Below are 13,295 nucleotides of genomic sequence, written 5' to 3'. Positions count from 1 at the left end.
TAAAACATTCATACATTGTCTCTGATGACGGAATACCCAGTGCATGGACATGCTAACCTACCACTTCGGTTATCCCAGAAATGGCTGTAAGACTTCAAATTCACCATACCCTAATTAAATCATTCTAAATTACTTGAGATACTTGTTCTGCTTTGGTTGCAATGTATATATATATATATATGTATAATAATAATATTAGGGACAAAATCCAAAATTACAGGTAAAAAACTCAATTAAAATCAATTTATAAAAAATTAAAATTAAATTGAGCCTTATAGATAAAGTATATATAAAATATATAGTTTTAGGGAAAATAACCAATTTTCAAGAACTCATCGATGAAAATCCACTATCACATATCGAAAAATTAATAATTAAAAGTACAATAAATGAGTATAATATAAAGTAAAGTAAATATCATAAGATAAATATAATAAAAAGATTACACGTGTTTCATAACCAATTTTCAAATAGAAAAGAAATTTAAATCGATTAAAATCAATTGAAATTATCAAAAATAAGTTCTATTCAAAAATATAGCTACTCGTCAGATCGTAAGTAGAACAATAATTAGATATATATCTCAACCAACAATAAGTACCAAATGAATTAATATGAAATACTTATTATATAAAGATAGAAAAATTATTTAAAAAATATCATATCAAAATAATAACCATTCAATAATCATCCCTTCATCCATTATAATAACATGTATATTATATACAAAAAACATCTTACATAAATTATCATTGTTTTAAATACAAGTTGAACGAAGTTTAAGTTTAAAATAATAATGAAGATAAAATTAGTACATATTTAACCGGTGTAATAGTTAAAGCTATACTATTTAAAGCTAAAGACGTTTATTTAATTATAATTAAAGATCAATTGAATAATAGAAAAATACAAGATTATTTATTTCTACAAACGTAATAATAAAAAATATGAATGAAAAAATTATGAATGGAAAAAATTATGAATGAAAAAATTAGGAAAGAAAAAAAAAAATTATTAAGAATAAAAGGTTAAACTTTATATATATATACAAAGTTTTGATTTTAAAAAACTTTAACGATATTATAAACTATAAAGATTAATAATTAATCAAAAATAATCGAAAATATATCAACACTATTCCAATCGAAGTTCTAATATTATGTTGAAATGAAACTATAACTTCTAAATAATTTAGTGTTAAATAAGTTATCTATTAAAATAATCTATAAAGAACCAAATGAATAGTATAAAAACAAGAATACATATTATTTTCAAATAGTAGAAAATCTTTAGCAAAGTGAAAACAGTACTTATCCAAATATAATAAGTATTTCATATTAATTCATTTGGTACTTATTGTTGGTTGAGATATATATCTAATTATTGTTCTACTTACGATCTGACGAGTAGCTATATTTTTGAATAGAACTTATTTTCGATAATTTCAATTGATTTTAATCGATTTAAATTTCTTTTCTATTTGAAAATTGGTTATGAAACACGTGTAATCTTTTTATTATATTTACTTTATATTATACTCATTTATTGTGCTTTTAATTATTAATTTTTCTATATGTGATAGTGGATTTTCATCGATGAGTTCTTGAAAATTGGTTATTTTCCCTAAAACTATATATATATATAGATATATTGGTAATGGGTCAAAAATACCTAGTGGTATTAGGTTTCATCCTCTTACACACAAGGACTTTGCCTTCCAGCCTTGAGGTCATAAAATATATACCAAAGAACTAGTCAATATAATGAAGCCTCTTGACAGTTACACCCCACACATATTCATAGACCAACGTCTGGAAATCTTATAATGGTACATTCTGTAAAATTACTTATGCTTGGAAAAACATTCAGCTGTAGAAACCATGCCAAAAAATGGAACATACAAGCAAAATGTCACCCTCTCTGACCCATCTAGGAGAGGTGTGACTGAATAAGAACCAACTTAGACCATAACTCACCTAACCCATACAGATATGACAAACATGAGTCTATACTTACTATAAGGCATGATTTATTTTGCTGGACTGTCTGCTAATTTGTATTTAACACTACAGAGTACAAACCAGATGTGAAAAAAATATAAAACCAGCATTTTCTCTTTACAAGTTTTTATTGTTTCTGTAGATCATGGCAAATTATAAAAATTTTGTTTGGTTAACCAGTTTTATGTGGCATGGATGAAAAAAAATATTTAACTCGTGTGGAGAGTAAATGTGTTTTCCATTAAAAAAAAACATACTTTACATTGTAAAGCAAGTCAAAATAGTTGATAAAACATTATTGGTCTGATGTAAAACACTTTAGACATAAATATTTTCTTGCAACCTGTAATTTCATTAATATATCTATATTCATTTTAAGGCATTTTGACATTAAGAGGACCAATCCTCTAATGGACAGCTCAGTGTTAGAGAAAACAGGCTGTCCTTGCTGCTGGGTTTCAGTAGGATATACTGTGATAACTTCATTGGTCAAATAGTAAAAGAAAAAAGATATAAAGCCATGAATTTTGTCTTGTGTTTTCTTTTATGTACTGTATATACACAAAAAAATGGATGAGTTCATGAATGTTAAAAATATAAAATAATGTCTATTTTTTAGGTGGTGGCCTGTAACAGCCAACCACCACAGCATGATCTCTTTCATAAGGTTCAAGTGTCAGCTGCTCAAGGGGTTTAATTTTTTCAGCCTTCATTTTGTTTACTTCACCAGCAAATACTGCTTCTGGTTCTGCTGTAGAATCTATACAATTAGCCTGCAACACAGAAGGAAAAATAGTTCAAATAATATATTTCAGTGTTATGAAGGATATGCTGGAAGACAGAAGCGACATTAACAATATATGTGAAATGATTCTAACAAGTAATTGAAACCAAATTAGACTTGTCTTGGTTACATCATTCTACATTAAGCCAATAATTCCAATACAAATAATTGCTAAGTAACAGGAATGAAATATATCAGGTTGGAAAGAAGTCTTATTGCATTTCTGGCACGATCACTTTGAGGGTACTTGTTCAATACTTATGCATTAAGTTTTACACTGTTCTTTTTCTTTCTTTGCAGATAACTTTATACCATAGTGGTTAAATTTGTATCAACTTTACCCTTTTAAAATTAGTTTAGATCACACCCATATAAGACAATCTATGTGAAGAGGTTAAAAATGGTACTGCTTCTTTGCTTCAACATCTGAAGAATTTTACACCCAAGGGATTAACTTGCCAAATAGAAAGGATAAAGTTGTCAGTAATGAGGGGAAATATCTTGATTAAACAAATGAATTAAAACTTGAAAGAAGCATTTGTTTCTTTCTCACCTTAAAATATAATGGAACTTTCTTTCCAACATAATACCAAGTAAAAGAGTAGAATTTATGCTTTCAAATTAAAAATATAATTTTTCTACTAGATCAAGAACAATTTTCCCAGTATATTAATATTACTCATTCTACTGCCAATAGAAATAAGCAGTTAAACTGATTGTGGCATTACTTTTCAATTGAGGTGTAAAACAAATATGAATCAAATATTGTTATTATTTAATTTGAAGATATTAAGAATTTACCTTAATAGAAATGACAACATATCCATTGTTCTTTAAAAAGTGATGTGCATTCAAAGCAACGATTCTAGCTTGGTCTGGTTGAGCAACATCAGAGAAAATTGTATCAACTATACCTGGAAAAAAAAAAATATTTATGATCAGCATTGAAATGAGATACATTATAAAGAATACAGAGACTACAAAATAAATTGATAATACTAATGCTTACCAACTAACATTCTGTATTTCAATGGATGTCGAGCATCTTCAATAATTGGTACAATATTGGTGCGTTTTGTAGCAACATTTAATAAATCACGACCACTACGATGGGAAAACTCTACAGCATAGACAATACCGTCCTATAGAAAAGAATTTAGATCATTAGCAGAGGCCAAGAAGTTGTATTTACTTTAAACTTAATCAACAGACTAAATGCTAACTCAGCTTTATCTTCATATTTCTAACTAAATATCTCATACCTACACAAAAAAATTCTCAAAATTGATCATAAGATATTTCCTGACAGCATCTTTCCTAATAAAACCTTATTTGTTGCTTTGGAAATTTCTTATATTATCCAAATAAACATCTTCCAGTTATTAGTAAGTCTTGGTGAGCAATCTATCCTCATGGATTTAATAAAGGGTTCAGTTCTAAATTCCCAAGAACATTACTGAAAACAACAGGCACCTTAAGATGGTGAGAGAGAACTACCAAAACATTATATGACTATAAACAACCAAAATGAAGGTATTTACTCTGAATGTTTCAGTATAATACTGATTTTTTACCTCATACATAATTTTGAAAACAACATGTACATTACTGAAAGCGACTTGAACCATCAAAAGTTTTCTCTAACATGTGAGAAAATATTTCAATTCTATCATGCAGGAAACATTCCAGAATTTTCAGTACTAACACCAAGAACAAAAACTGGAGTGACAGATGTATAAAAATTCCCTGGATTTACCTATTCAACTTTACATCAAAATACCAATACAAATCATGTTATGTTAGTGATAATGTGTGACTTTATTAATGTGCACCATCTAACATTGTTATAAGTTTGTGTTCTCTGAATTCATTCTACATTCTATTTCTGTTATTTATTCTTTTTCAAATTGTAAAGACTTCAGATTTAACTGCAGGCAGATACACACACACAGATAAGTGGACTTCTTTCATTCTTCGTCATTCTGATCCACTCTCAAGGCTTTGGTCAGCCTGTGGCCATAGTAGAAGACACTTGCCCAAGATGCCAAACAATGGGACTAAACTTGAGACCACATAGTGGGGAAGCAAACTTCTAACTTCAGTCACAATTGCATCCACTTTCCCCATATGGAAAGTAATCCAATACTTCACAACCAATATCCATAAATGAAAGTAACTAAAGTTTAAAAATTGTACTTCCCCCAGACTTGGTATTCAAAGGCTGGTTTCTAGGGACAAAAATGTTAATTTTACCAATTATCAAACAGAAACAAAAATTCAAGTTGACAACTCACTGGACCAACGAGATCTGAAACATGGCTAACTGTGGTTCCTGAAGCAGCTCCTAAATATAAAACTTTGCTCCCTGGTTTCATGTGGATGTCATCAATTCCACCAAGAATAGCTGCTGCTAACTTAGACCGGAAAGGATTCCATGATCTGTATTCAATTTTTTTGTCTCCTTCCTGGAATTAGAAAAAATAATAATAAAAAAAAGATTAAATTTGTATCAAATAATATGCAATATTGTATGAAATTACTAAGTATTAAAGCTAGCAAGCTTTCTGATCCTATAATGCATCCAATAGTAGATAATACAAAGCCATTTCTACAGAAAAAGAATTCTTAGAAAAGAATATTCAAAACTCAGTGCATAAAAATGATTATGTTCCAAGTTGATCTTTACATGACGACTACTCTATCCAGCCCAAATATTCTACCTGTCTCATGTTCGAACTGGTCAGAACCAACCTCTTATACTTACCCTACAATATCATTCTAAAAGTAAACAACCACATTAAAATTTTGAAGCTATGACATAAGCCATGACTAATTATGACCATTTAACATTCAGATTCATTGATGCAATGCATTATTTATCTACATTTTAAAAAATTAACCATGTAGTATCTTGCAGCTTCAAAATTTTGAAGATGTGATTGTTTATGCATTTAAAACAGCCATATCTGGCCCAAATAATCTATCTATTTTATGTTCAAACCAGACAGATCCAGCCTCTCACACCTACTTTACAATGTCATTCTAAAAGTATGCAATTACATCATCATCATCATTTAACGTCCATTGTCTGTGCGAGTATGAGTTGGACAGTTTGACCAGGGCTGGCAAACAGGAAGGCTGTAACTAGGCTCCAGTCTGTTTCGGCAAGGTTTCTACAACCGGATGCCCTTCCTAACACAAACCACTCCAAGAGTGTAATGGGTGCTTTTACGTGCCACTGGCATGGATACCATTTGCGTGACACTGGTATCTGCCACGACTGCAGTTTAACTTGGCTTGATGGGTCTTCTCAAGCACAGAATAATGTCAAATGGACTCAAGTCATTGCCTCTGTGAGGCCCAATGCTCAAAGCCCAGCATAATATCAAATAGTCTCAGTCCTTTCCTCCATGAGGCCCAGCACTCGAAAGGTGCTTTTACATGCCACTGGTACAGGTGCCATTTGCGTGACAGCAATATCTGCCACGATTGTGATTTTACTTGGCTTGATGGGTCTTCTTCTCAAGCACAATATAATACCAAAGGTCTCAATCACATCACTGACATCTCAAAAGTGAGATAATGAATGATTAATTCAAAAGAATGTGAATAAATAAGTACTACATTTGACAGAATATAAAAAAAGACAAGAAAAAAAAAAGGACACCTTACTTCAACAACAATTTTTTTCTCGCCATATACACTATCTCCAACGACCATATTTTTTGTAACCAATACATCTTCTTTACCACGAGCAATAAAAACACCTATTTGAAGTAAGATTAAAACTATTAGATACATGAAATAAAACAGGACATCTTAATGAAAGTAAAACACAATCAAAATAAGCACTGAAGACTGTCACTATTAGCTTACCTTCATGTCTGTGAGGTTCAATTATAACTTTCTGCCCACCTCTCATACCACCTCGGCCACCTAAAAAACAAACAAATTTAAGTGTACTCTCAAGACTATTATCAGGAAGAGTAAAAGCACTAAATAGCACCAAATATTTTAAGAAAATAAGACTCAATTAAAAAGATATTTACCCCCACGTCCTCTGCCGCCAAATCCTCCTCTGCCACCGAATCCTCCTCTGCTACCAAATCCTCCTCTGCCACCTCCACCCCGGCCACCAAATCCTCCTCTACCACCACCGCCACCTCTACCACCAAAGCCTCCACGTCCACCAAAGCCACCACGACCACCTCCACGTCCACCACCTCGAGGTGAGAATCCTGAAAGAAAGAAAACAGAACATTATTTAAATTATTTTACATGGTATTAAATCCTGAATGAAGTTACAAAATCTTTGAATGTCAATCTTGATATTATAATGAAAATTAATAGAATCAACAATGACCACAGTTTTAATAAATTTGAGTATTAAGGCAGCTAGCCGGCCAAATCATTAGTATGGCAGGCAAAATGCTTAGCATTTCATCCATCTTTACATTCTGAATTCAAATTCTGCTGAGGTTGACTTTGCCATTCATCCTTTCAGGGTCAATAAACTAAGTACCTGTTGAATACTGGAGTCGATGTAATGAACTTACTCCCACCCTCAAAATTGATGGCCTTGTGCCAAAATTTGAGTATTGAAACTATTTAAGGACAACCACTATGTTGCTAGTTTTGTTTATCTGCAAAAATATCATTCAACATTTAGTGTTTCTTTAATTTTGATATCTTACCGATGAAAGCAGGCAGAAATACATTGTGATTATCAGTTACATCTCATTCTGAGAATCAAATCACATTAGGGTTACTTTTATCTTTCAGCCTTCCACTAACAAAATAAGTAGTACAGTAAATTTAACAGTGTTCTCTCACTTTGTGAAAAAGTCAGTAAATCGATTTTCTGGTAACTTAGATTCTGAGATTTCTTTTTCAGCTTGCTACCTCACCATCAAATTATTCTGCTACATCTTATTCAATTCAAAATATAGTTTCATCAAGAGAATTCAATGCTTTCAATTCTCAGTTAAAATTTGGTAAATAACTTGGTCAAGCCTTCAAGTTTACAATGCTCTTATTGGCTGGTTCTCTGTCAATAACAACAATGAGTATTCAGTGGTTCAATCAAATGAATTACCTGCTCGTTGAATTAATGATGTTAATACACCTCCTCTGATAGACAGGAAGAATATTATCTCACTTGGAAACAGGTGAGAGTTGACATCAGAAAGGGCATCATATAGAAAATCTACACACAAATAGTTCTGCATATATGTATATGCATTTTTTTATAGGCACAGGCATAGCTGTATGGATGAGAAGCTTGCTTCTCAACCACATGGTTTCAAGTTCAGTCCAACTGTGCAGCACTTTGAGCAAGTGTCTTCTATAAACTCAGACCAACCAAAGGCTTGTGAGAGAACTTGGTAGGCCAAAGTTCTCTTTTGTGTATGTGTGTCAAAGTGCTTGGACCTCCTTTGACGGATAAGAAGATTGAGCATTTCACAGATACAATGTAATTCTTAAGCAGAATCAGCATGACAGTGTGTGACAAAGCTGTACCTTTGAATTACAGGTAGAGTCCATCCATCAGACACCTGTACAGTTTCCATCTACCCAACTTCACTCACAAAGATATGGGGTGATCTCAGTCTATAAAAAAAAACGACACTTGATCAAGTTGCCATGCAGTGGAATTAAACCAAGGGTCTCGTGATTATGAAGCAAACTTCTTAACCAATTGGCCACAATGCATCTATACTTGTTATTTAACCCCAAGTTAGACCCTAATCAAACAGACCTACAATCAAAAGCATTCTGACAATGACCATCCTGTCTTTTTTTTCTTTTCTTTTTTCAGGCATAATATATCCTGGACTAGATTGCCTGATATTTCTATCCTTTTCTCAGATAGCAGAATGTATATGCTACTTCTAACTAGTCAAGCAACGACAAGGACTCTCTTGTAAACCAATGGGAGCAGGGCTGAAGCATGAATTTTTCAAAGGTGATGGTTGCTACATCCAAGAGCTACGACAAACAGGCTTCACAACTTGGGGCGTTTCTTTGTTTTTCATAATTTTACACATTCACAATTACTGTAGTCACATTTTCTCTAATATCTTAATCAGATATGTTATATCAGGAGACACTTTCTCTAGTTTGTGTCTTTTGCTTGCCAATTTCTAGAAACCATGTTTCAAGTAATTTTTGAAGCTGATATTTTTTTTCTTTCCTTCTTTCAATAATTCAAAATCAACAATACATCAGAATGCTTTCATATAAAATTCTGCAAAGTTTAAATACCAAAGGTGAACATTATTTTAATTTTTTCTTTGGCATGGTCCTACTAAATTTTGGCCTGTATAAAGCCTTTCTTTTCATATTATAAATAATACATAAAAAATTCTAATTCATAATTAAGCTTATCTTGAAATTCTCTGAGGGAATTTATTGCTAGTTAGGTTAAATGAACAGTAAATATTCTACGATAAAATTTAATTACATTGTTAGGAATTAAAATTGTGTAAATTATTAAGTTTAAACTAGAAAAAAACCTTTTGCTCTAGAAACCAAGTGAAACAGGAACTTTTTGCAAATTATTTTTCAATTTATTATTCTGTAAATGGTTATAATCATGCAGGAATACAAACCATGTTTTAAAAAAAATCTTCAGTAAATTTCTGTTGATAATTAGTTACTATGTTCAATACATATGATTTAAGTCTAAATATATATCAATTGATAATTAATCCACTAATCACTTAAATACCAGGTTTCCCCGATGTATTTTAAAACTTTTGAAGTTACAGAATCTGCTAAATTAAAGAATGCTCCAAAATAATCCTGAAATCTATACATTACTGAACTATATGAATAATCAACAGATCATTTTGTGTGTTCCTAAACTGTGCCAATTTACTATGTCACTATTTCATCGCAAGTTACTTTCAGCCTGTCGTATTGTTTTTACATAAAAGAAGCAAAAAGATTTCCAAAACACGTCGCTTTATTTCAACATCTCAATTGTCTTTTTTTAAATATCAAATCACGTAACGTTTTTTTTATTAAGGTACAAAGTGTGCCTTAATCATAATTTGTAGAATATACTGACACATGATGTTACAGCCAGTTTATCAAATAAGAAGTTAGCAATTATAAATTAGTCAACGTATTAGGTATTTATGCCCCATATGAAGTTTTACTAGGGACTTACTTATTCTCACAGAATGGTTCAATGGCACTGATGATTGGTCAGTCTGTTCCACCTGCAGTGTGTGCTGCACTCACTGAATAGGAGTTGTTTGAGCACTGACATTCACCCTTGCAGGCCAATGTTGGTAGATTATTGTCTTATCTGTTGAGCTGGCAAACTGAAGGCAACCTGTTTCTCTGGACTGCAAGTGTGACCTGTTGCACTGGAGCAGTCGTCCATCACTGTGCATTTTGACGATGGTTACCATATCTAATTTTCTTGAAGGACAGACACTCTGCTGCCTATAACTTAATTCAGGAAGGCCTTTAGCATTTCCGTTGTTATTTCTTTCTTCTGGCATTCAACCTTTCTCAGATTTGATTGTCTTTACAATCTGTGATAGTAAATATTTCCTTACCGTTATTAAGACTTCTCTCTCCTCCGTTTTCTGGGTACGGATAGGTTTCTTCTTGGTATGGATCATATGGGATACTTGCTCCAAACCAATGTGGACGGGGATTTCTGTTTTGGTACATAGTTGTTTTTGTAAGGCAAAATTTTTCAAAATGGTGTAACCTGTGGCATTTTCTGCATTCTTTGTTAAATGCATGACAGTCTTTTTTTCTCTTTCCATGGTTTTTTCCACATCTTCCACACGATCTGGTATTTTTCACCGTTATTTCATGACATGAGTCAGTTTTTCCTTCATTAGCATCATTATAACATGTACTGCTTTCTATCGTAACTTCATATGTCCGTATGCTCTCAATAGCTAACTCGAGAGTAAGATCTGGTTCGTCTACAAGATTTTTTATTTCATTTCTCCATTTCAGTCCTTTTATTATTTGTTCAAGGATTCTCTCCTCCTGGTTTGTGCCGAAGTCGCATCTTTCGGCTTTTGATTTAAGTCGATCTAAATATTCGTCAACTGACTCTTCAATTTGTTGTATTAAAGAGAACTCTAAGCGTTCAACCCATTTGTTTGGTTTTTCTATCTGATGGGCTTCAGAAGTTCTGAATAGGTTTGCTGATATTTCTTCCTGTTCAGCCGTCATTAATTCTCGACCCTCACCTATGCTAAGTAAAATATAGCTGTTTAAGTTTTTCGTCTAGTTCGTTAGCAATGAAATAAGAGCTCATAAAATCGACCCATTTGTTAAGTCTCGCACTTGTTCTCGTTAGACAGAATCTTGGGAATAGGATTAATGACGCCACCATTTCTCACGCTTGCCGCTCGATTCAGTTCACTTGGACACGTTTAAAAAAAAAACACAGAAAACTCCTTTACCATATGACCATCACCTTTGCAATTATTTGCTTTCATTTTTTTTTTTATTACTTTTTTAATCTGTAAATATAACAGGCATATCGCTGTACCACTGCCACTAAGGCATATTTGTTGTTTTACACAAATGAAGCAGACGGATTTTTAAAATATGTTACTTTATTTCGCCACCTAAATAATGTTTTCTTAAATAGAAAACCACGTGATTCATGAAGGTACACTCAAGGGGACGTATCATCGATACATCATGGCCCAGAGATATAATTCGTATTTGTGTTGAATAACAACTGCATTAAAATGCCTGACCAGAGATTTTATGAACGAAATAAAATTGTCATTAGGAACTTTATTTTTCTTAGTATGATTATTTTTATTCTAAATTCAAGAATTTAAAATCTGTATGGTTCTTAAAATACATAACTGAATAAACACAAGTTTTGCACAACTGATCAATACAATATTATAAAAAATCTTTCTAACGTCGATGACAATATGAAATAGTATGTTTTTAATTTAATTTTCAAACATTAAAATACTACAGCAAAGCAATTTCTCCACTCTTGCATTAATAGTAATTGCTTTCGTCCTTTTGCGCAGTATACCGACACATGCTGTCATTCAACAAGATAGACATGTTTTCATTTAAACAAATATACATTCATTTGATTAATTTAAAACACTACATCTTCAATGGTTTCACATTAATATATAAACATGAGTAACAATCTAAAATGCTCAATGAGACAAAAAAAAAAAGTGAGGGATATTTCGATATAGTCATAATACAAAGTGACCATGCGGGAGTAATTCAAACGAGTGCGTACCGATATTCCCTCGCCCGCATTTCCTCAGCCCTTCTGTAAATATTTCAAAGGAATCGAGCCAAAATTTTTGTATTCCGCGATGACTAAACTACGGAATGGTTTATTGATTTACACACACATAATATATATATATATATATATATATATATATATATATATATATATATATATATATATACACACACACACACACACATAATATATATATATATATATATATACACACACACACACACACACAGAAACTCAGTGGAAGCCACGTATAATTACGGATGTTATCAACCGGTTATTTTCATCATACTTAGACGAGGTCCCAAACTTATTATTTGCCTAATGTTATCAGCCGGTTACTGCTGTCGGGAAGTTTTTGTCCCAAAGTGATCGCAATAAGAGGCTTCCACTGAATATATAAACAGAACCAACAGGTTACAGTTCAATCACAGTAGAAAATAAACATCGAACATATAGAAAAAATTCCTTACATATATATTATAAAAATATTTTATACATGTCAATAGAAAAGTTTAAGACTTACCGGGAGGACCCATTTCAGATAATTATTTCGAACTAAATTATCCACGTGCGTCTAAAGGAAGTAGTTAACTGAATTGTGGAACTCTTCGACAATGAAAAGTTATTTGCTCATCAAAGTTTGACTTCCTCTCACGAGACCGGGTAAAAACTATTCTGGAACCAAATAACGAAATTTAATAAAGTCAATTGCGATTTTGGGGGATTTTATTTTTATATGAACACACTATATGGAGGGCGGAGATTCCGAATCTGCAAAAAAATCTGCATTTCAAAATTCAAATCCCACCCCTAAATTTCTTAAATTTTCACTTAAAAAAATTTTTTTTTTGGCGAAATACGTAGAAAATACGGAGATTATGATTCTGAAGAAAAAAAAATTCTGTCCTTCATTCCCAGGGAGTGGTACACATGTCATTCATTTCCAGAACGTTGTACACGTCATTCATTTCTAGGAAGTTGTACACACCCAGAGGATTCCTTATTGGCTATCTCTGATGAGCGTAGGGTTATACAATCAGATTGTTACCTAACACTCCGTCATATCCCTAGCGCAAAACCGATTGGTAAGATCAGCCGTGATGAATATATAATACTGTACACTTCGGATAATATATATTTTAATGGTGACTACAGTAGCAGGGACGTCAGTACCAATGGTAGCGGCACCAGTAACAGTGACAGGAGCAAATGTTAATAGATAAACATTTCACTAGTT

At 32.2% G+C, this 13,295-nt stretch overlaps 1 protein-coding gene across 2 annotated transcripts; it reads right to left on the bottom strand.

Moving 5' to 3' along the window:
* Positions 1 to 2,109: 2,109 nt before the first annotated feature.
* Positions 2,110 to 12,768, bottom strand: LOC106867866 (rRNA 2'-O-methyltransferase fibrillarin). 2 transcript variants are annotated; one of them, XM_014912918.3, is made up of 8 exons: positions 12,582 to 12,768; positions 6,834 to 7,022; positions 6,661 to 6,720; positions 6,457 to 6,551; positions 5,079 to 5,249; positions 3,794 to 3,926; positions 3,586 to 3,698; positions 2,110 to 2,773 (listed from the first exon to the last, which is right to left on the bottom strand). In XM_014912918.3, exons 1-8 carry the CDS (start codon positions 12,592 to 12,594, stop codon positions 2,609 to 2,611), a joined length of 939 nt encoding a protein of 312 aa, XP_014768404.1. In that variant the 5' UTR covers positions 12,595 to 12,768; the 3' UTR covers positions 2,110 to 2,608. The 2 variants fall into 2 exon arrangements, with proteins under 2 accessions (XP_014768404.1, XP_014768403.1); XM_014912917.3 differs by lacking the exon at positions 12,582 to 12,768 and adding an exon at positions 10,356 to 11,183.
* Between the last annotated feature and the right edge of the window lie 527 nt (positions 12,769 to 13,295).

The sequence above is a fragment of the Octopus bimaculoides genome, chromosome 5 (genome assembly GCF_046866305.1).
Source record: "Octopus bimaculoides isolate indiv1 chromosome 5, ASM4686630v1, whole genome shotgun sequence".
NCBI classification, from domain to species: domain Eukaryota; kingdom Metazoa; phylum Mollusca; class Cephalopoda; order Octopoda; family Octopodidae; genus Octopus; species Octopus bimaculoides.
This window is presented reverse-complemented; position numbering and strand designations above follow the sequence as displayed.

What these genes read in the sequence shown, in the direction of transcription:
- LOC106867866 (XM_014912917.3), bottom strand. Translation starts at nt 10,992, where the DNA reads ATGACGGCTGAACAGGAAGAAATATCAGCAAACCTATTCAGAACTTCT. An exon ending in TTTCAGATCTCGTTGGTCCA is followed by an intron (nt 3,927 to 5,078) that starts GTGAGTTGTCAA and finishes TCTTTTCTATAG; the next exon opens with GACGGTATTGTCTATGCTGT. An exon ending in GAAATACAGAATGTTAGTTG is followed by an intron (nt 3,699 to 3,793) that starts GTAAGCATTAGT and finishes TTTTTTTTCCAG; the next exon opens with GTATAGTTGATACAATTTTC.